Here is a 16,293-nt window from a genome sequence, read left to right on the forward strand (position 1 = left end):
CTCTTAAGAAAAATGACAGGATAGCAGTCCAGATGGCACTAACAGCTGGAGAAAATGCCTGGGATATCTGAGAAAATATGTACTGCCGTAGCAAGGAAGAAAAATTAAGCAAATTATTTAGGGAAATCAACATAATATTGATGACTGAAAGAAGCTTTTCTTTTTCTGTCAAGATTTGTCATGGTAGGAAAGAATACATGGTTAAGGGGAAAGTAAAGCCCAAGAGAGAAAAGAGATAGAGAATGTCCTACTATTTTCAGTTGAGTCCATTGCCAGGTGTAGGCAGACTGCATGTCAGATTATTGAAAGAATTTGGGTCTGTGATCATGGTGCCAGAGATTATTATTTTGTAAGGTAAGAAAGAGTCTAGATGACTCCATTGATAGATGAGTTACATTTTTTAAAAAGGTAGTTTCTTGATGTGGTATTGGAAGTTGGAAAAATTATAGGACAGTTTAGTGAATTGTATGTACTGTGGTGTTTTGAAAAGGATTGGTGGTAAAGGGTAGCTGCATTGGTTCACTAAAATAAATCATTTTGAAAACAATCCCATTTTCATCTTATGTTAATATGAGGTCAGTAGATGAGGAGAATATCATAGATACTGTTTTATATGATGTTAGGCATTTGATGGTTCTCAATAGCTTCATAGACAACAATGACAATTTTGCACTTGAAATGTATTAAAGAAGTAGTTGAAGGCAGTGATCATATTTACTCATTTAAAGTACTGGTTTTGGAACTTTTCAAACTTGTGAATTGCCAAATTATAATTGTATGTGTTTATGGGGTACAGAGAGATTTATAACATGTACACAGTGCAATGATTAAATCAAATTAATTAACATATCCATCAACTCATTTCCTTATCATTTTTTGTGGTGTGAACCTTTAAAATTTACTATCTTATCAATTTTGAAATACACAATGCACCATTATTGACTGTAGTCATCATCCTGTGTAATAGATCTCAAAAAACTTATTCCGCTGTTTAACTGAAACTTTATATTCTTTGACCACCATCTCCTTCACCCCCTAGCACCTCACATTCACCATTGGACAATGGACTTTTTGTATGAGAAACACACAAAAAGCATAGTATGTTTGGGGAATGTAGGAGCTCAGCAAGGCCATTATTAATATTAGCACATTAATTTATAGCTTATTTTAATGGTGTGCAAATGTTAAAAGGATAATTAATAACTAGATAGCAGAAGGAAGAGGATGCTCCTAAGTTATACTGTAGGGCTTTGTCTATTTGTAGTTACTTATGTTCAACACTTTTTTAAGTTTACACTCTGCTGGGATTGCAGATATGTGCCCCTGTGCCCTGCTTTTCTTAACTAGTTTTTAGCATACTAACAAGAATTATTCTTTTTCCATTTGCTTTATGAAGTTGAAATGTTACAAAATATTTTGCTCTTTGTTGTTAAAATGAACCTATCAGAAAGTAAAGATTTCTAAAATGAGCTGGTCATGATAGTGCACTTGTAATCCCAGGTACTGAGAAGACTGAGGTAGGAGAATCTGAAGTTCAAGGCACTGGGAAGGCTGAGGCAGGAAAATCTCAAGTTTAGGGCCAGCCTGGGCAACTTAGTGAGACCTTATATAAAAATAAAATAAAAAGAGATAGAGATATAACTCAGTGGTAGAGGCCTTACCTAGCATGTGTAAGGCCCTGGGTTCAATACCCAGTGTGGGGGGGAAAATAAAAGGGTGTGAAAGATTAGAATTCTTCTGCCTGTTTTCATTCCCTTTAAATAAATACAAATGGGATTGACTACTTTTTATCTTTTTCATAGGAATTAAAGGCAGTGCTTATTAAATCTTTATCAATTATCCTCTATCTTTTATGACTGAAGAAATTGGATTTATAAAATATGTTGAAATAGCTACAGTTAAACTATGATCTTTGATTTGGTTAATTTTTCACTCTTGGTTTTAGAGAGTTGTACATTTGAAATGTGTTTTATTATGTGTTGCAAGCAGAATTCTGAACCAAGCTCGGAAAGTTATCATAAGTACGACCTAGAGAGAAAAGTGAAAATGATGGCTCCCTTGAGCCTCCAGATATAATTTCCCATGTGTAGCAAAACATGGAACAGAGAAGCAGGTTAAACATGAGGAACAGTTGCTCAGATTCACTTGTGGAATATTGCACAGAGACAGTTGGCCTGGGTTGCTTAAAAATTCTTTATCATGGAAAGGAATAAAAGTAGGAGATATGTTCTAGATTAAAAGAGAATGAATAAGCTTAGCAGCCAAATGCTGTGCATGAACTTTTTTGGTTCCATGTTTGAGGACATTTGGGGGGACAGTTGGGTAAATTTCAGTATAGAACAGCTCTTTGATATTGAAGTATTGTCAGGGAGTGGGCATATAGCTCAGTGGCAGAGCCTAACATGCATGAGGCCCTGGGTTTGATCCTCTGTGCCATAAAAACAAGATATTACCAGTTTTCTTAAGTCTGTAAATGGTGGTGTGGCTGCAAAGAAGAATGCCCTTATTTCTAAAAGGTGCATGTTGAAGTATTGGTAAAATCTGATATGTGTAATTTTAAATGCTCAAGGAAAAAAGCATATGTATATGTAAAGAGAAAGCAGATATGGCAGGTCCTTAGCAATTGTTGAATGTAGGTGGGTGGTATGCAATATTTTCTGTATGCTTAAATTGTTTCATAATAAATTGTTGGGGAAAATACATCATTTCTGGAATCTCCTATGTATTTAAACTTTAGAGTGAAAGTAAGACCTGTAAAGAACAATACATTAGTTGAACTAACAGGATTTAGTATTATTCATTTCTGCAAGGAAAGTAGAGAAATAAAGCATAGCATTGTCTTATTTATTGCATTTGGCATGGTGCACTTGAATTTTCTAAATAAAATGCTTTCTCTGCTTACTGGTTGGGAAGGCAGTCATATTGGCTTATAAACAGTTCCTTTTAAAGCCCATTTGTGTATAAATGAACTTGGAAATAATTTTGTGGTAAACTTTCACCTTAAAGGCGTTAAACTGTGTTGTGACTTACTTTGCATAGTAGAAGGAACCCCACTTGAGCTATGCTTGGTCACCTACCTTAGAGGAAAGTTCAAAGGGAAGTAAAGAGAAATAAGTTTCACTTATAAATGGTTTCAATAAAAAGTTTAATATTTTTAAAAGCACTCAGAGCCTGTTCAGGAGTTACCTTCTGGCAAATGGCAGTGTTGGGTTAGAATTTTTGAAAAACAAAATCTAATTCAAGAATAATTAAAAACCTAATGAGTTATATCTTTATTCTTTGCCAGTGTCACTTTCATGTTAATTTGTTTTATAGCTTATATTTCTGCAATTTAAAAAAATCTTACATTGTTTTCTAACATGGCTTCTCTGGGAACTACCTTGTGTACAGTCATTATTATAATGTATTAAAATACAGTTATATATGAGAAATTAGTGTAATATTTTAGGTTTATTATGCAAATTACTAAAGATTCCAGTTTTCATAAACTGTTTCAGTTTTGGTATCTGAATATTTACCATTGGAAAAATGATGTTAAAGATGATTTTATATTTGAATGGAGGTGAACTGTTTCATGGTTCTATTGAGTTATGAAGTTTATTAAGTTTAGTACAAAGTGCATAGATAAGTATAGAAAAGCATTTTAGCCTGAAGCTTTCTTGAATTTGCAGGGCAGTGATGAGTTTAGTATGAGTAATACATTGTTGCGTGTGGGTGTGTTCTCTGTATAATTATACTGGCCCATAATAGTCATATGTCTCTCTTTTCCTTCCTCCTCTCTGTTCTCTCCCTGGTATGCAGAGTATTTGATTTCTGACCCTGGAGGACAACAGCTCTCAATAAGTGACGCCTTCATCAAAGGTAATTTTATCAATCGCTATCTATGGGATGGTGTTTCCTTTGCTCAGGAAGGAATCCTTGGGGTTTAGCACATTGACTGACAGAAGTGCTGAAAATATGTTTGATCAGTTTAGTATCATGAACACGGTTTTTAATGTGTACAATGACTTTGAGAATGTTGAAAGACAAAAATGTAAACTTAAATTTGGTTTGAGAGAAGGATCTGAAAAATAATTGTTTAAAAACTTTAAATATTTTTGAATTTTATTCTTTTAAAGGCATTGGTAGTTTATACTTTCCTACCTCATGAATGCAGTATTAAATATTGATACACATATCATCAGTAATTGTCAACTTTATCAAAAAGCCCATTGGCAGATCTCATCCACTTGAGGATGCTGCTTTTGCATGTAGAGTTGGGAGAAGAAATAGGCAAAAGAGGCTAAAGAACTAACTTTGCTGATCAATTTCTTGGGGAGAAAAAGAATATAGAATATAAGCCTTTTCTTGCCCCTTCCTTATTTAGCTTACTGTAGAGTAAGAACATACCCAGTTAGCCCACAACAATCTGTGATTTAGATCTTGGTTGATGGGAGAAGTTCCCTTTCCAGAGTTCTGGATAAAAGAGAATTCTGGTAGGGCAAGATAGTACTAGGGAACTGATCTCATCACTTGGCAGTCCTTCTAAATTCACTTCCAAGCATCTGGTTCAACTGGAAGTTCATAGACTGGCTGTTTACATAATTGAAATGTGCAGGTCCTGTACCTCCCACATCATGAACAGATGCTTTTATGTGTTGACTGCTGAACTGCTCCGTGGAAGTTTTTTGTTAGATTGGTATGCTTTAAAAGGGAAAGGATTAGAGGATTTTTGTAAGCATTACCTGTCTCCTTGCTTTCCATTTATTTAGTCACTTCAATTATTTAGAGTGAGCATCTTTTCTGTAAAGCATTTATTATCTGTTGAATTTCTCTCAATTCATTTTCACTCTTTAAAAATTTTAGTGATTTTATAAATTTCGTGTAAATTGTTATATATCATGTTTTAATATTTCTTTGTAGTTTATTTTCAGGTCTCTCTTGTTAAAAAGTTTGTTAAAAAGTCTCTGTCAGTATTGAAAAAGAAACACCCTGAAGGATTGTCTGTTTAGATTTCTACATTGTCACCTGCTGTTTTGGGATATCTGAGTTGAGCTTCTTTCCTGAAAGTTCAGTGCCCACACTATTATATATTGCTCTGCCAGCATTCAGATTTCAGTTGAATGTAGTCAGTTTGTAATTCTGTAGGGGAAATTAATATACACAACTAACACATACACACACACACACACTCTCTCTCTCTCTCTCTTTCTCTCTCTCTCTTTCTCTCTTTCTTTTGTGGTGCTAGGAATCAAACCCAGGGTCTTACGCATGCTAGACAAGTGCTCTACCACAAGCTATGCTCTTAAATTCCTGCTTCTATATTTTTAATGTATTTATATATGTACATAAATATTTATTATTACATATTTTATGTAATTTTTGTATTTATTATACATCTTTGCCCTTTATACCTTTATTTTATATTGGCCAATTTAAAAAATTTCCAAAAAAGAGTTGGTAATTTCTATATATGGGAGTAGATGGTATAAAACATGTCAATGAAATAATAATTTCATATTTTATACTTTACTTAGAATCTTTATTTAATCGTCGGGTAGAGGAAAAATCCAAAGAGCTACCTTTCACACCTTTGGGCTGGCATCATAACAACCTGGAGCTTCTGAGGGAGGAGAATGGGGAAAAACAAGCCATGGAGAGATTACTGTAAGACAGAGAGCTTTTAAATTTTAAATGTCTGTTTTTACATTCAGTAACTTAGGCATATGTATAGTTCCTCTTCCTTATAAAGCAAAAAATACAAAGATTACTGAGAAGATAAAGCCTATTCTGATTTCTAATGAAACATCTTATTAAAAGGAGCTTATCAGTTTGCATTTTAATTTATTAAAATTTCATTTCAGCAAATTAATGGGGATATGTTAGTTGGGCATATTCACAGGTTTTATATATGTACAAAATCATTAAGGTACAGCTACATTGAGAAAATAAAATTGATGTAGGTCTATTTGTGAGCTGTAATTAAAATGCTTTCTTTGTAGACTGCTTTTGTGTTTTCAGAATTATGTGTCTGGTAGTATTAACTATAAAAATGTGTCTGACATTTTTATAGTTCAGCTAATCATAACCACATGATGGCACTACTCCAGCAGTTACTCCATAGTGACTCATTGTCACCATCTTGGAGGGACATCATTGTGTCATTGGTCTGCCAGGTCGTTCAGACAGTCCGACCTGATGTCAAAAACCAGGATGATGACATGGATATTCGTCAGTTTGTACACATTAAAAAGGTGAGCTCTGCTAATACTCTGCCAATCCTAGTAGTGAGGCAGGTCTGGTAGCGTTTGTGTCTTAATGTAAAAAGTCATTACCCTGAGGGTTGCTGGGTGATTTAGTGGGAGGTTTGGTGTCTACTCTGTTAGCAGTGTACTTAGGGGTCATGAAAGCCACTCAGAGGAAGTGAGAGGTGGACAGAAGGTGTGAGTTTGGTGAATAACCCCCAAAATAGTTTCTTTCTTTCTTGCTTCCTCTTCTTAAGAAAGGAATCAGTTATGAGAAAGCCTTGTCTCAGATTATTGTCACTGTTGTGAGGAAAAGCAGTGGGTAATTAGTTTAATTAGGTAGTAATGGAAAACTGTGCACTTTTCACTATGCTATTTAAAATAAGAGTTTTAATTGTCAAAGTAACCAATTTATTCAGTGAGAATGCTAGAGTACCAACACTATATTAGAAAGTAGGGAATAGGATAATAGATAATCATGCTGAGATGCCATTCATCATTAGCTGAAAGGAAGATTTATATCCTGGAACTTCTTGTCCTCCATATTATTTGGGTATATATGTAGTTAAAGTAAAAAATGTACAGAAATATTAGCATCCATCTGGCTGGATACTAACAATTTATCACTGAATTTTATTTTATGTTTTTAAATTATTCCATTAGATCCCAGGTGGAAAGAAATTTGATTCTGTGGTTGTCAATGGCTTTGTTTGTACCAAGAACATTGCACACAAAAAGGTAATGTGACATAGTTCACCAGTGAAGTTCAGCAAACTATGGCTCTGTGCTCAGCTAACAAGTCTTTCTGAAGCATAGAAGAAAAGGAGAACGAATAGACATTGAGGGGCAACTAGTAGTGTTTGCCGTAGGGGTGAAAGTTCAGAGGTTTCTTGGAAGGTCCCCAGAGCTGATGATGAATGAATTGGAATTTGGATAATGGGATTTACCAGTTGGAAGGAGGCTCACTCAGGCCTTCCATACCAGCAGAATGATAAGATACTGGTATCATTTCTTCCCAGGCCCTGCCACATGTCCGGTTCCCCCAGGGATACTAAAATCTGAGGATATTCAAACCCCTTATTTAAAATGGCGTAGTATTTGCATTCTTTGACTTATCTCTAGATCACTTATAATAACCAGTACAATGTAAACACTAGGTTAATAGTTGCTGTACTATATATTTTAGGGAATAATGACAAGAAAAAAAATCTGTGCATGTTTAGTATAGGCACAGTCCTCCTACCCATGAATATTTTCTGTCTGTGACTGGTTGAATCCATGGATGGGGAACTCATAAAGAGGGCCAACCAACCATAAGGCATTTCACGTACAGAAAATTGTTACTGATCAAAGATAAGTAAAAGTTGCTTGAATTCAGTATTATTTCATAACAATGATCCAAAGTTAATATTTCTTACTAAAACTTACCTTTTAAAGTAGTGTTTTAAACCAAATTAAAATTAAGCGGGGGGTTTTTGGTTGTTATTGAATTAAGAGGTCAGTATGTCATGCTGTTTTCAGGAACTGAAAAAAACCATGTGTAGGTGTGATAGAAACATGTGAGCGAGTGACCAACTTGTCCAACTGACCATATTTAGAGAATCTTTAATTTGCTGTTGCTAAAAGAGCCTTGAATATAGTTCCCCAGCTAGTGAGTCACTGTTCTCAGAAGTGTTTGCTAGTTTGGGGTGTGTAAGGTTGGTCAGTCTGAAACCTTGATTAGAAGACTCAGTCCCTTTTGCCTGTAACTTTAGTTGCATGGTTAGCCAGACTGTGCTTTTAGGACATGCTTGAAGACTTTTTCTGTTTATTTCATGTTTCCCAGTTCAGTTTGCCAACTTATGATTATTTAGATATTTATTCCATTATACGTATTTTCAGGAGGCATTTTAATTCTTTTCTTCCTTTTCGACCTCTCTAGAATTTTATAAAGACTGAAATATGCTTTCAAATTTGCTGATCTCTTTGAGTTTGTCAGATAGCCTGTCTGTAAGACCCATTCCCGCCCAGTGCAAGATATCTCTTCTTAGAATATTAGGGGAAAAAAAGTTAAGAGTATAGAGAAATGGATTCAATTAGTATTACAAAAGAATTTGCATTGATCAGAACAGATTACTTGTTTTGAAAAAAATACAAAAGAATAACACAGAAGAATTAAATTAATACTGATATAATGAGATATTTTAAATTAGTAGGAATTAGGAACCATGTGAACTTGTGAAGTTGTGATTAAAGAAGGTCTATAGAGTACAAACCTTTAACATCTTTAACAGTCTATTCACTTTTTCTAGATGAATTCTTGTATTAAAAACCCCAAGATTCTTCTCTTAAAGTGTTCCATCGAGTATCTCTACAGAGAAGAAACTAAGTTTACCTGCATTGATCCTATTGTGCTTCAGGTAAGCACTTATTACTGAAAGTGGTAATTTTCAGTATTTTGAAAGGAAACTTGTTGCTCTTGATATATTTAAAATTTATTTATAGAAGATACTTTTATGTATTAAACTTCACAACTAGCTTACCAATCTGTCACTCATTATTTTTAGTTTCAAAGTGTTAAAGGGAACACATGACTGGGAATATCTGGAAGAAAAAGTGAAAATCTAAGTATAGCTTTTCCACTTGGACCTTTGGGAGAGTCGCACTGACTTTTCAGATTTCTAATATAGTCACTTTTACTAAACATGTTAGCTTGTATGTAGTTAGAAATCTGGGGAATAGTGTCAGATGGAAGCTGTGCTGGTTCTGTGGCTGTTCCTAAGTATGGGGCCCCAGAATAGCTGAGTAAGATTATAACTCTCATCTTGGCTGCCACACAAGCAAGAGCCTCTCAGCTCTATTTTAAGAAATTAAAAGTGAGCATCTGCTGGCAAGACTGTAGAGAGGTGCATCCCCTAGCCCTGGATGGCTGTTGGTAGCTCTGCTGCTCAGAGCTCCATTTCTGTTTGTACTGCTACAGTTTTTGTGCATTTAAAATTTCCCTTGAGGCAGCCTTTAACCATGCTGAACTATGCGCCTGGCTGTTCAATTAGTAATTTTGTATTGCTGTGGATATGAAGTTGCATGGGTTTTAAGTTTTCTGCCCCAACTCTTTTCTCCCATGAATGCTGTAAATTTAGTTGGTGGTCATTCAAAATGGAAAGTTTTTGCCAATGTAAATACAGTATTACAGGGGAAACACTTATACCCAGTTCAAGAAACACTTTGGAAAAGCATTTCTTAAAAATTCGTAGATAATCGCATTTTTTTCCAAGAGCGATAGGAACAATCATTTTTATACTGAATTCATAGGTATCACAGCAAAAGTGAGAAAGTGAGTTGTGGTCAAAGGCACAGAGCTTTTATTTTATTTTATTTTATTTTATTTGGTATTGGAGATTGAACCCAGGGACTCTCAACCACTGAGCCACATCCCCAGCCCTTTTTAATATTTTATTTATTTAGAGACAGGGCCTCACTAAGTTGCTAAGGCTGACTTTGAACTTACAACCCTCCTACCTCAGCCTCCCAAGCTGCTGGGATTACAGGTGTGTGCTGCCACACCGAGCACATAGTGCTTTTGGAACTTTACTCTTTTGCTTAATGAAGTTTGTTATCTGGAACTCTGTCAACATTGGAATTTAGCTTTGTTTTCAGTAAAAATGAGGGATTTTGACTACATTTATACCAGTCTTTCTAGCTCTGATTTACTGTGACTTTTGAGAACTTAAAGGAAAAACACAATTATTATTGTTTGTGTAATCCAAGACGCTTTGATGTTGGGTTTTGGGTGTTTTTTTTTTTTTTTTTTTTTGGTGGTGGGTGGAGGATTGTGGAGTGTGCAGAGGATTAAACTCCAGGCCTCACATTTGCTCATCACATCCTCTACCACCAACCTGTACCCCCAGCTACTGCCCTGGGGGCTATGTTGGTGTCACAGAAGATGTCAGCTGACTTTCACAGGATACGATCACAGCTGCATTGATTATAAGATGTATCCTGTTTGTGGAGGTGTTTAGATGTGTGGAATTGTATGACTTGGATTGATGAACTAGTGTAATTGAAATCTACAGATATTGTTTATAAGAATTTTATATTTTAATTTATCTAATTTTTATAATTACAAAAATTATACTAATTTTTGTTAGTATTTCATTCTTTCACATTAACTAAAGTCATCATGTTAGAGAGGTATGCTCTGGGCAGATAATGTAGTTAAGAAACATGGGTTAATTCAGATAACTCTAGAAAGTATCTTATCTTGCTCATCAGTGCTTTCAATCATAGTTTGTGATACTGCTAACATTTTAGTTTTGAATTGATGGAAAGAAAGTATTAGTTGATACAATTTTTTTCCCCTTCTTTCTTCCCTCCCAATTCAATAATGGAATTGCTAATCAGAGAAGCTGAAAGGTAGATAGTCAGAAAAAGGAACATACAAAGGTGAGAAGATAATTAGGCTGTGATTTTATACTATCTTTACAAGGCCAAACCCACCAGATCTGATGGTTTGCCACACTCCATTCTGTGTTTACCTCTTCTTACTCCTTTCTGGCTGAACTTGGGGCAGACCCCCTTTTTAAATGGTGCTTCATGTACATTTATAGTAGTTTGAACTTGGATGAATAGGAAATTTATTTGCCATTCCTGTAGAGAGGCAAAAACTTAAAAGATCAATTTATTTTAATTATGCTTTATTCTAGCTTTATGAATAAAATAAGTTTAAATGCTATTAAATTATAATTTAGTAATCAGAGTAGAAAATTAGCACATTTCATGAAAAAATATTTAATTTTGTTAATAATGGGAGAATTTGAAAATCTATAAGACAATGGACTTTCTCCTGAATTCTTTTCAGCATAATTGATGGTTCAGAATGATGAATGAAATTCTTGGTTGCATTTGAATTAATTTGGTTACAGATTTATTGTGATTAAAAAATATTTAGACTGAGATTGATTTCAATAGTTAAGCTATCCTGATATTTTAATATATCCTGATCTTGACTTGTGTGAGGTATAAAGCTAAAAGAAAGACTAAAAGAAACATACCTCTTAACAGGGCAGGTTCATTGAAGGGAATAAACAATATGCTCATGCATCGTTGGTGCTGTGAACATTATTATAGTCTTGCTCAGAAAATGCTTTGGGCATATGGAATAGGAGTGACAAGCTTATTCACTTTCAATTGTCTGCCACCTGGAGCCCAGAAGTTTTATGAAATAGTTAATGAATTGTCTTGTTTTAACTCTGGTTGTTGCTTATAATATTAATTTGCTTTGGAGTCAAATGTCTGTTATTAAATCATATTAAGCATTAGTTTTAGATGTCTTAATAGCTGTACTAGGTGGAGTAAGATCAGGTGGGAGATTGGAATTAGGAAAGTAGCTGAAATAGCATCTGTTTGAAAGTCATGTATTCTGATATCTACAAGAAGAGCAACTTTTGTTGGTGTCAGAATAGAAAAGAGAATTGTAACCATATTAAAATGACTAATTGCTTTTCTTGTGGGAGCTCTAAGGTTAGACTTTTGTTCTTGTAGTTTTTTAACCTCTGATAGCTAATTAATTGTATTCTTAGTATTTGTATTTGAGGGTTATGAAAGATTGAAAATCTTTCAAAGTAAAATTAGTTGGAGAATGCCATTTCTCCTAAAATTTTTTTCAGTACAAGTAATAGTTCAGAATGATTAATGAAATTCTTGGTTGTGTTTGAATCAATTTGGTGATAGATTTATTTGTGGAAGAAAAATATTTAGGCTGAAATCAATATTGTCAAATTATCCTGATATTTTAATATGTTCAGGTCTTGAATTTTAACAGGTGTAATATTTCTGATTTATTTTACTTAGGAAAGGGAATTCTTGAAGAATTATGTTCAGCGAATAGTTGATGTTCGACCTACGTTGGTTCTGGTTGAGAAAACAGTGTCTCGGATTGCCCAGGACATGTTACTGGAACATGGCATTACTTTGGTCATTAATGTAAAGTCAGTGAGTTCTTATTTTTTTATTTTTATGTCCTTTAAGTCCACAGCTTTTTGCTTTATATGTGTGCATGGTAGGTGTATGGTTATCTTTATTTCTCTCCTGCACCATATATATTGAAAGTGGAACAAGAAGACTGGTTACTATTTCATTATTAAAACTGTAGAATCTCAGATTGGAAGAAAATGTGATTAATTATATATAACACTTACTAAATGTGTCTATAAGACCAAAGGTAGAATGCACATTAGGTAATTAGTAAGTATTGGTTGGTCCTTCATTTTGGGTGGGGAATTTTACAAGCAGTAAATGTTCTCTCCCTTGAAAAGATTACCCTCTGCAGAATAGAGGCCAATTCTAAGAAATTTTTCTTTTTTTCTTTTCCTCCACAGTAGCTTGTGATAATGCATGTTGCTCAAATACATTTTGATAATATTATTAGTACAGGTGTGGTATTTTAGTGGGCATATTCTAATTACTTAGCAACCAATTGTAGACCTAACTCTGATTATTGCTTGTAATATTCATTTGCTTTGAAATATAGAATAAAAAATTGACATTAAAATTAAGAAACTTTGCTATGAGGGTTATATCCCCATTACTTTTCCAGGTTAAATTTACTAAGATTTTTATTTTCTTCTAATTTTGTAATACAGTGTTTTTCTGTCGTAGCAAGTTTTAGAAAGAATCAGTCGGATGACCCAAGGTGATTTGGTGATGTCAATGGATCAGCTGCTTACAAAACCACACCTGGGCACTTGTCACAAATTTTATATGCAGATATTTCAGTTGCCTAATGGTGAGTGATCTTTGGCATAGTTCACTTGAGATTGGGGTTTTCAGAAATTGAATGAACTCCTCAGTACTGCAATATTTACTTAGTAGGAAATATCAATTAGTGGTTAAGTGAATGTAGGTAACTATAGTCTTATTCCTGGAAGGGTTTTTCTTTTGTAGATATTAAGGCAGTGAATTAATTCTGTCAGGACTTATGGATTATTGCCTAAACCTTCTTAATTTTTTTTTTGTTTATTTGTAGAACAAACCAAAACACTGATGTTTTTTGAAGGCTGTCCGCAGCACCTAGGCTGTACAATCAAGCTCAGAGGAGGCTCTGATTATGAGCTGGCTCGAGTTAAGGAGATCCTAATATTTATGATCTGTGTAGCCTATCATTCTCAACTAGAAATCTCCTTCCTCATGGATGAATTTGCTATGCCTCCCACATTAATGCAAAGTCCTTCATTCCATTCTTTGATTGAGGGACAGGGGGAAGAGGGGGCTGTGCAGCCTCAGTACAGCAGAAGCTCCCTCCCCCGGGATCCTGACTGCCCTCCTGAGTTTCTGCCCTCTGATGATAGTACTTTGCTGGAATCCAGGATTGTGTTTGAGAAGGGTGAGCAGGAAAATAAAAGTGTTCCACAGACTGTTGCCTCTTTGAAGCATCAAGAGTATGCCACCTCTGCTTGCCCAGCTGGTGTCCCCTGTGCTCTTTTCCATTTGGTACCAGAATCATTGTTGCCAATTCACGTGGATCAACAGGATGCTGTCAGCACTGAACAGACAGAGATTTTGCAGCAAATAGATGAGCAACAGGATCCCAAAAGCCAGATGAGAACCTTTAGAGACCCTCTACAGGATGACACTGGATTGTATGTTACTGAGGAAGTCACCCCCTCTGAAGATAAACGAAAGACATATTCTTTGGCCTTTAAACAGGAGTTAAAAGATGTGATCCTCTGTATCTCCCCAGTAATCACATTCCGGGAACCTTTCCTTTTAACTGAAAAGGGGATGAGGTGCTCTACTCGAGATTATTTTCCAGAACAGATTTACTGGTCTCCTCTTCTCAATAAAGAGTTCAAAGAAATGGAGAGCAGGAGGAAGAAACAGCTGCTCAGGGATCTGTCTGGGCTTCAGGGCATAAATGGAAGTATTCAGGCCAAGTCAATTCAAGTCTTGCCCTCGCATGAGTTAGTGAGCACTAGGATTGCTGAGCATCTGGGTGATAGCCAGAGCTTGGGTAGAATGCTAGCTGATTATCGAGCCAGAGGAGGAAGAATTCAGTCAAAACATTCAGACCCTTTTGCTCACTCAAAGGATGCATCAGGTACTGCAAGTGGCAAACCAGGAAGCAAAACTGAGGGTGATGAAGAGAGAGGGCTGATTCCAGGTGATGCAGTGTGGTCAACAAAGGTAAGCCAGGGCACTAGCTTTAAACTTTGCATTGTTATTTAGATATGAAAGTGACCTTTTCCTTTTGTCCTCTGGATAGAAATTAAAGAAGATTTGTTTATGGGCATATGACTAATAATGGTAGCAATTAATGAAGAAATACACTTTTAGATGAGAAAATGCAGTTGCTTAATAAAACAAAAAGACATTCAGCTTCATTCATTATCAAGGCAATGCTAAATAATAATGGTGTTAAATAATTTTTTTTATTTATTTATTTATTTATTTATTTTTTTTTTTTTACGTTTACATAGGGTAATGATGTTTATTATATTTTTTCCCCTCCCCCCACCCCTCCCACCCCTCCCACCCCTCTTTTCCCTCTACACAGTCCTTCTTTCCTTCATTCTTACTGCTCTCCATAGCCTAACTCTAAACCTAACCCTAAACCTAATGCTAGCCCGTCCCACCCCCCATTATATGTCCTCATCCGCTTATCAGCGAGATCATTCGTCCTTTAGTTTTTTGAGATTGGCTTATCTCACTTAGCATGATATTCTCCAATTTCGACCATTTGCCTACAAATGCCATAATTTTATCATTCTTCATTGCGGAGTAATATTCCATTGTATAAATATGCCACAGTTTCTTTATCCATTCATCAACTGAAGGGCATCTAGGTTGGTTCCACAATCTGGCTATGGTGAATTGAGCAGCAATGAACATTGATGTGGCTGTATCTCTGTAGTATGCTGATTTTAAGTCCTTTGGGTATAGGCCAAGGAGTGGGATAGCTGGGTCAAATGGTGTTTCCATTCCAAGCTTTCGGAGGAATCTCCACACTGCTTTGCAGAGTGGTTGCACTAATTTGCAACCCCACCAGCAATGTATGAGTGTTCCTTTTTCACCACATCCTCGCCAACACCTATTGTTGCTTGTATTCTTGATAATCGCCATTCTAATTGGGGTGAGATGAAATCTTAGGGTAGTTTTGATTTGCATTTCCCTTATTACTAGGGATGTTGAACATTTTTTCATATATCTGGTGATTACTTGTACATCTTCTCTTCAACAAATGGTGCTGGGAAAACTGGAAAACTATATGCAATAGAATGAAACTAAACCCCTATCTCTCACCCTACACAAAACTCAACTCAAAATGGATCAAGGACCTCGGAATCAGACCAGAGACCCTGCATCTTATAGAAGAAAAAGTAGGTCCAAATCTTCAACTTGTTGGCTCAGGATCAGATTTCCTTAACAGGACTCCCATAGCACAAGAAATAAAAGCAAGAATAAACAACTGGGATAGATTCAAACTAAAAAGCTTTCTCTCAGCAAAGGAAACTATCAGAAATGTGAAGAGAGAGCCTACAGAGTGGGAGAATATCTTTGCCAACCATACCTCAGATAGAGCGCTAATTTCCAGAATCTATAAAGAACTCAAAAAACTCTACACGAAGAATACAAATAATCCAATCAACAAATGGGCTAAGGAAATGAACAGACACTTCACAGAAGAAGATGTACAAGTAATCACCAGATATATGAAAAAATGTTCAACATCCCTAGTAATAAGGGAAATGCAAATCAAATAATTTTTTATTTGTGGCAAAAGATCCATGATTAATGAGGGTGTGAAAAAACTTGTATAAGTTTATATATACTTCTATAAATTTATAGAAAGTGATAGGGAGGTATATTAAAGTATGGGTACATTTATATGCCTTTGACCCAACCCTCCTTCTCTTTATAATCTATTGCTGAAGAACCAATTAAATGTTTGTGTAAGGATGCTTGCTTTTGGTAAGAATATATGTACTAGGATATTTATTAAAGCAATGTGTTCAGTTGTTTGTAGTGAAAACAATGATTTGGATCTCATTTAATAACCTGGATAGAATCTGTGATACACTTTTGTGTGTGTGTG

At 35.3% G+C, this 16,293-nt stretch overlaps 1 protein-coding gene across 4 annotated transcripts in view; it reads left to right on the forward strand.

Annotated features, from left to right (window-relative positions):
• Positions 1-16,293, forward strand: part of Pikfyve (phosphoinositide kinase, FYVE-type zinc finger containing) — a 77,960-nt gene that overhangs the window by 34,791 nt on the left and 26,876 nt on the right. For all 4 annotated transcript variants that reach the window (XM_047544693.1, XM_047544694.1, XM_047544695.1 and 1 more), the window contains 8 exons: positions 3,802-3,861; positions 5,517-5,646; positions 6,053-6,233; positions 6,888-6,962; positions 8,516-8,623; positions 12,054-12,194; positions 12,861-12,987; positions 13,228-14,384. In XM_047544693.1, coding sequence (XP_047400649.1) covers positions 3,802-3,861; positions 5,517-5,646; positions 6,053-6,233; positions 6,888-6,962; positions 8,516-8,623; positions 12,054-12,194; positions 12,861-12,987; positions 13,228-14,384 — 1,979 coding nt within the window. The remainder of the gene's footprint in view (positions 1-3,801; positions 3,862-5,516; positions 5,647-6,052; positions 6,234-6,887; positions 6,963-8,515; positions 8,624-12,053; positions 12,195-12,860; positions 12,988-13,227; positions 14,385-16,293) is intronic.

The sequence above is a fragment of the Sciurus carolinensis genome, chromosome 3 (genome assembly GCF_902686445.1).
Source record: "Sciurus carolinensis chromosome 3, mSciCar1.2, whole genome shotgun sequence".
In the NCBI taxonomy this organism is placed as follows: domain Eukaryota; kingdom Metazoa; phylum Chordata; class Mammalia; order Rodentia; family Sciuridae; genus Sciurus; species Sciurus carolinensis.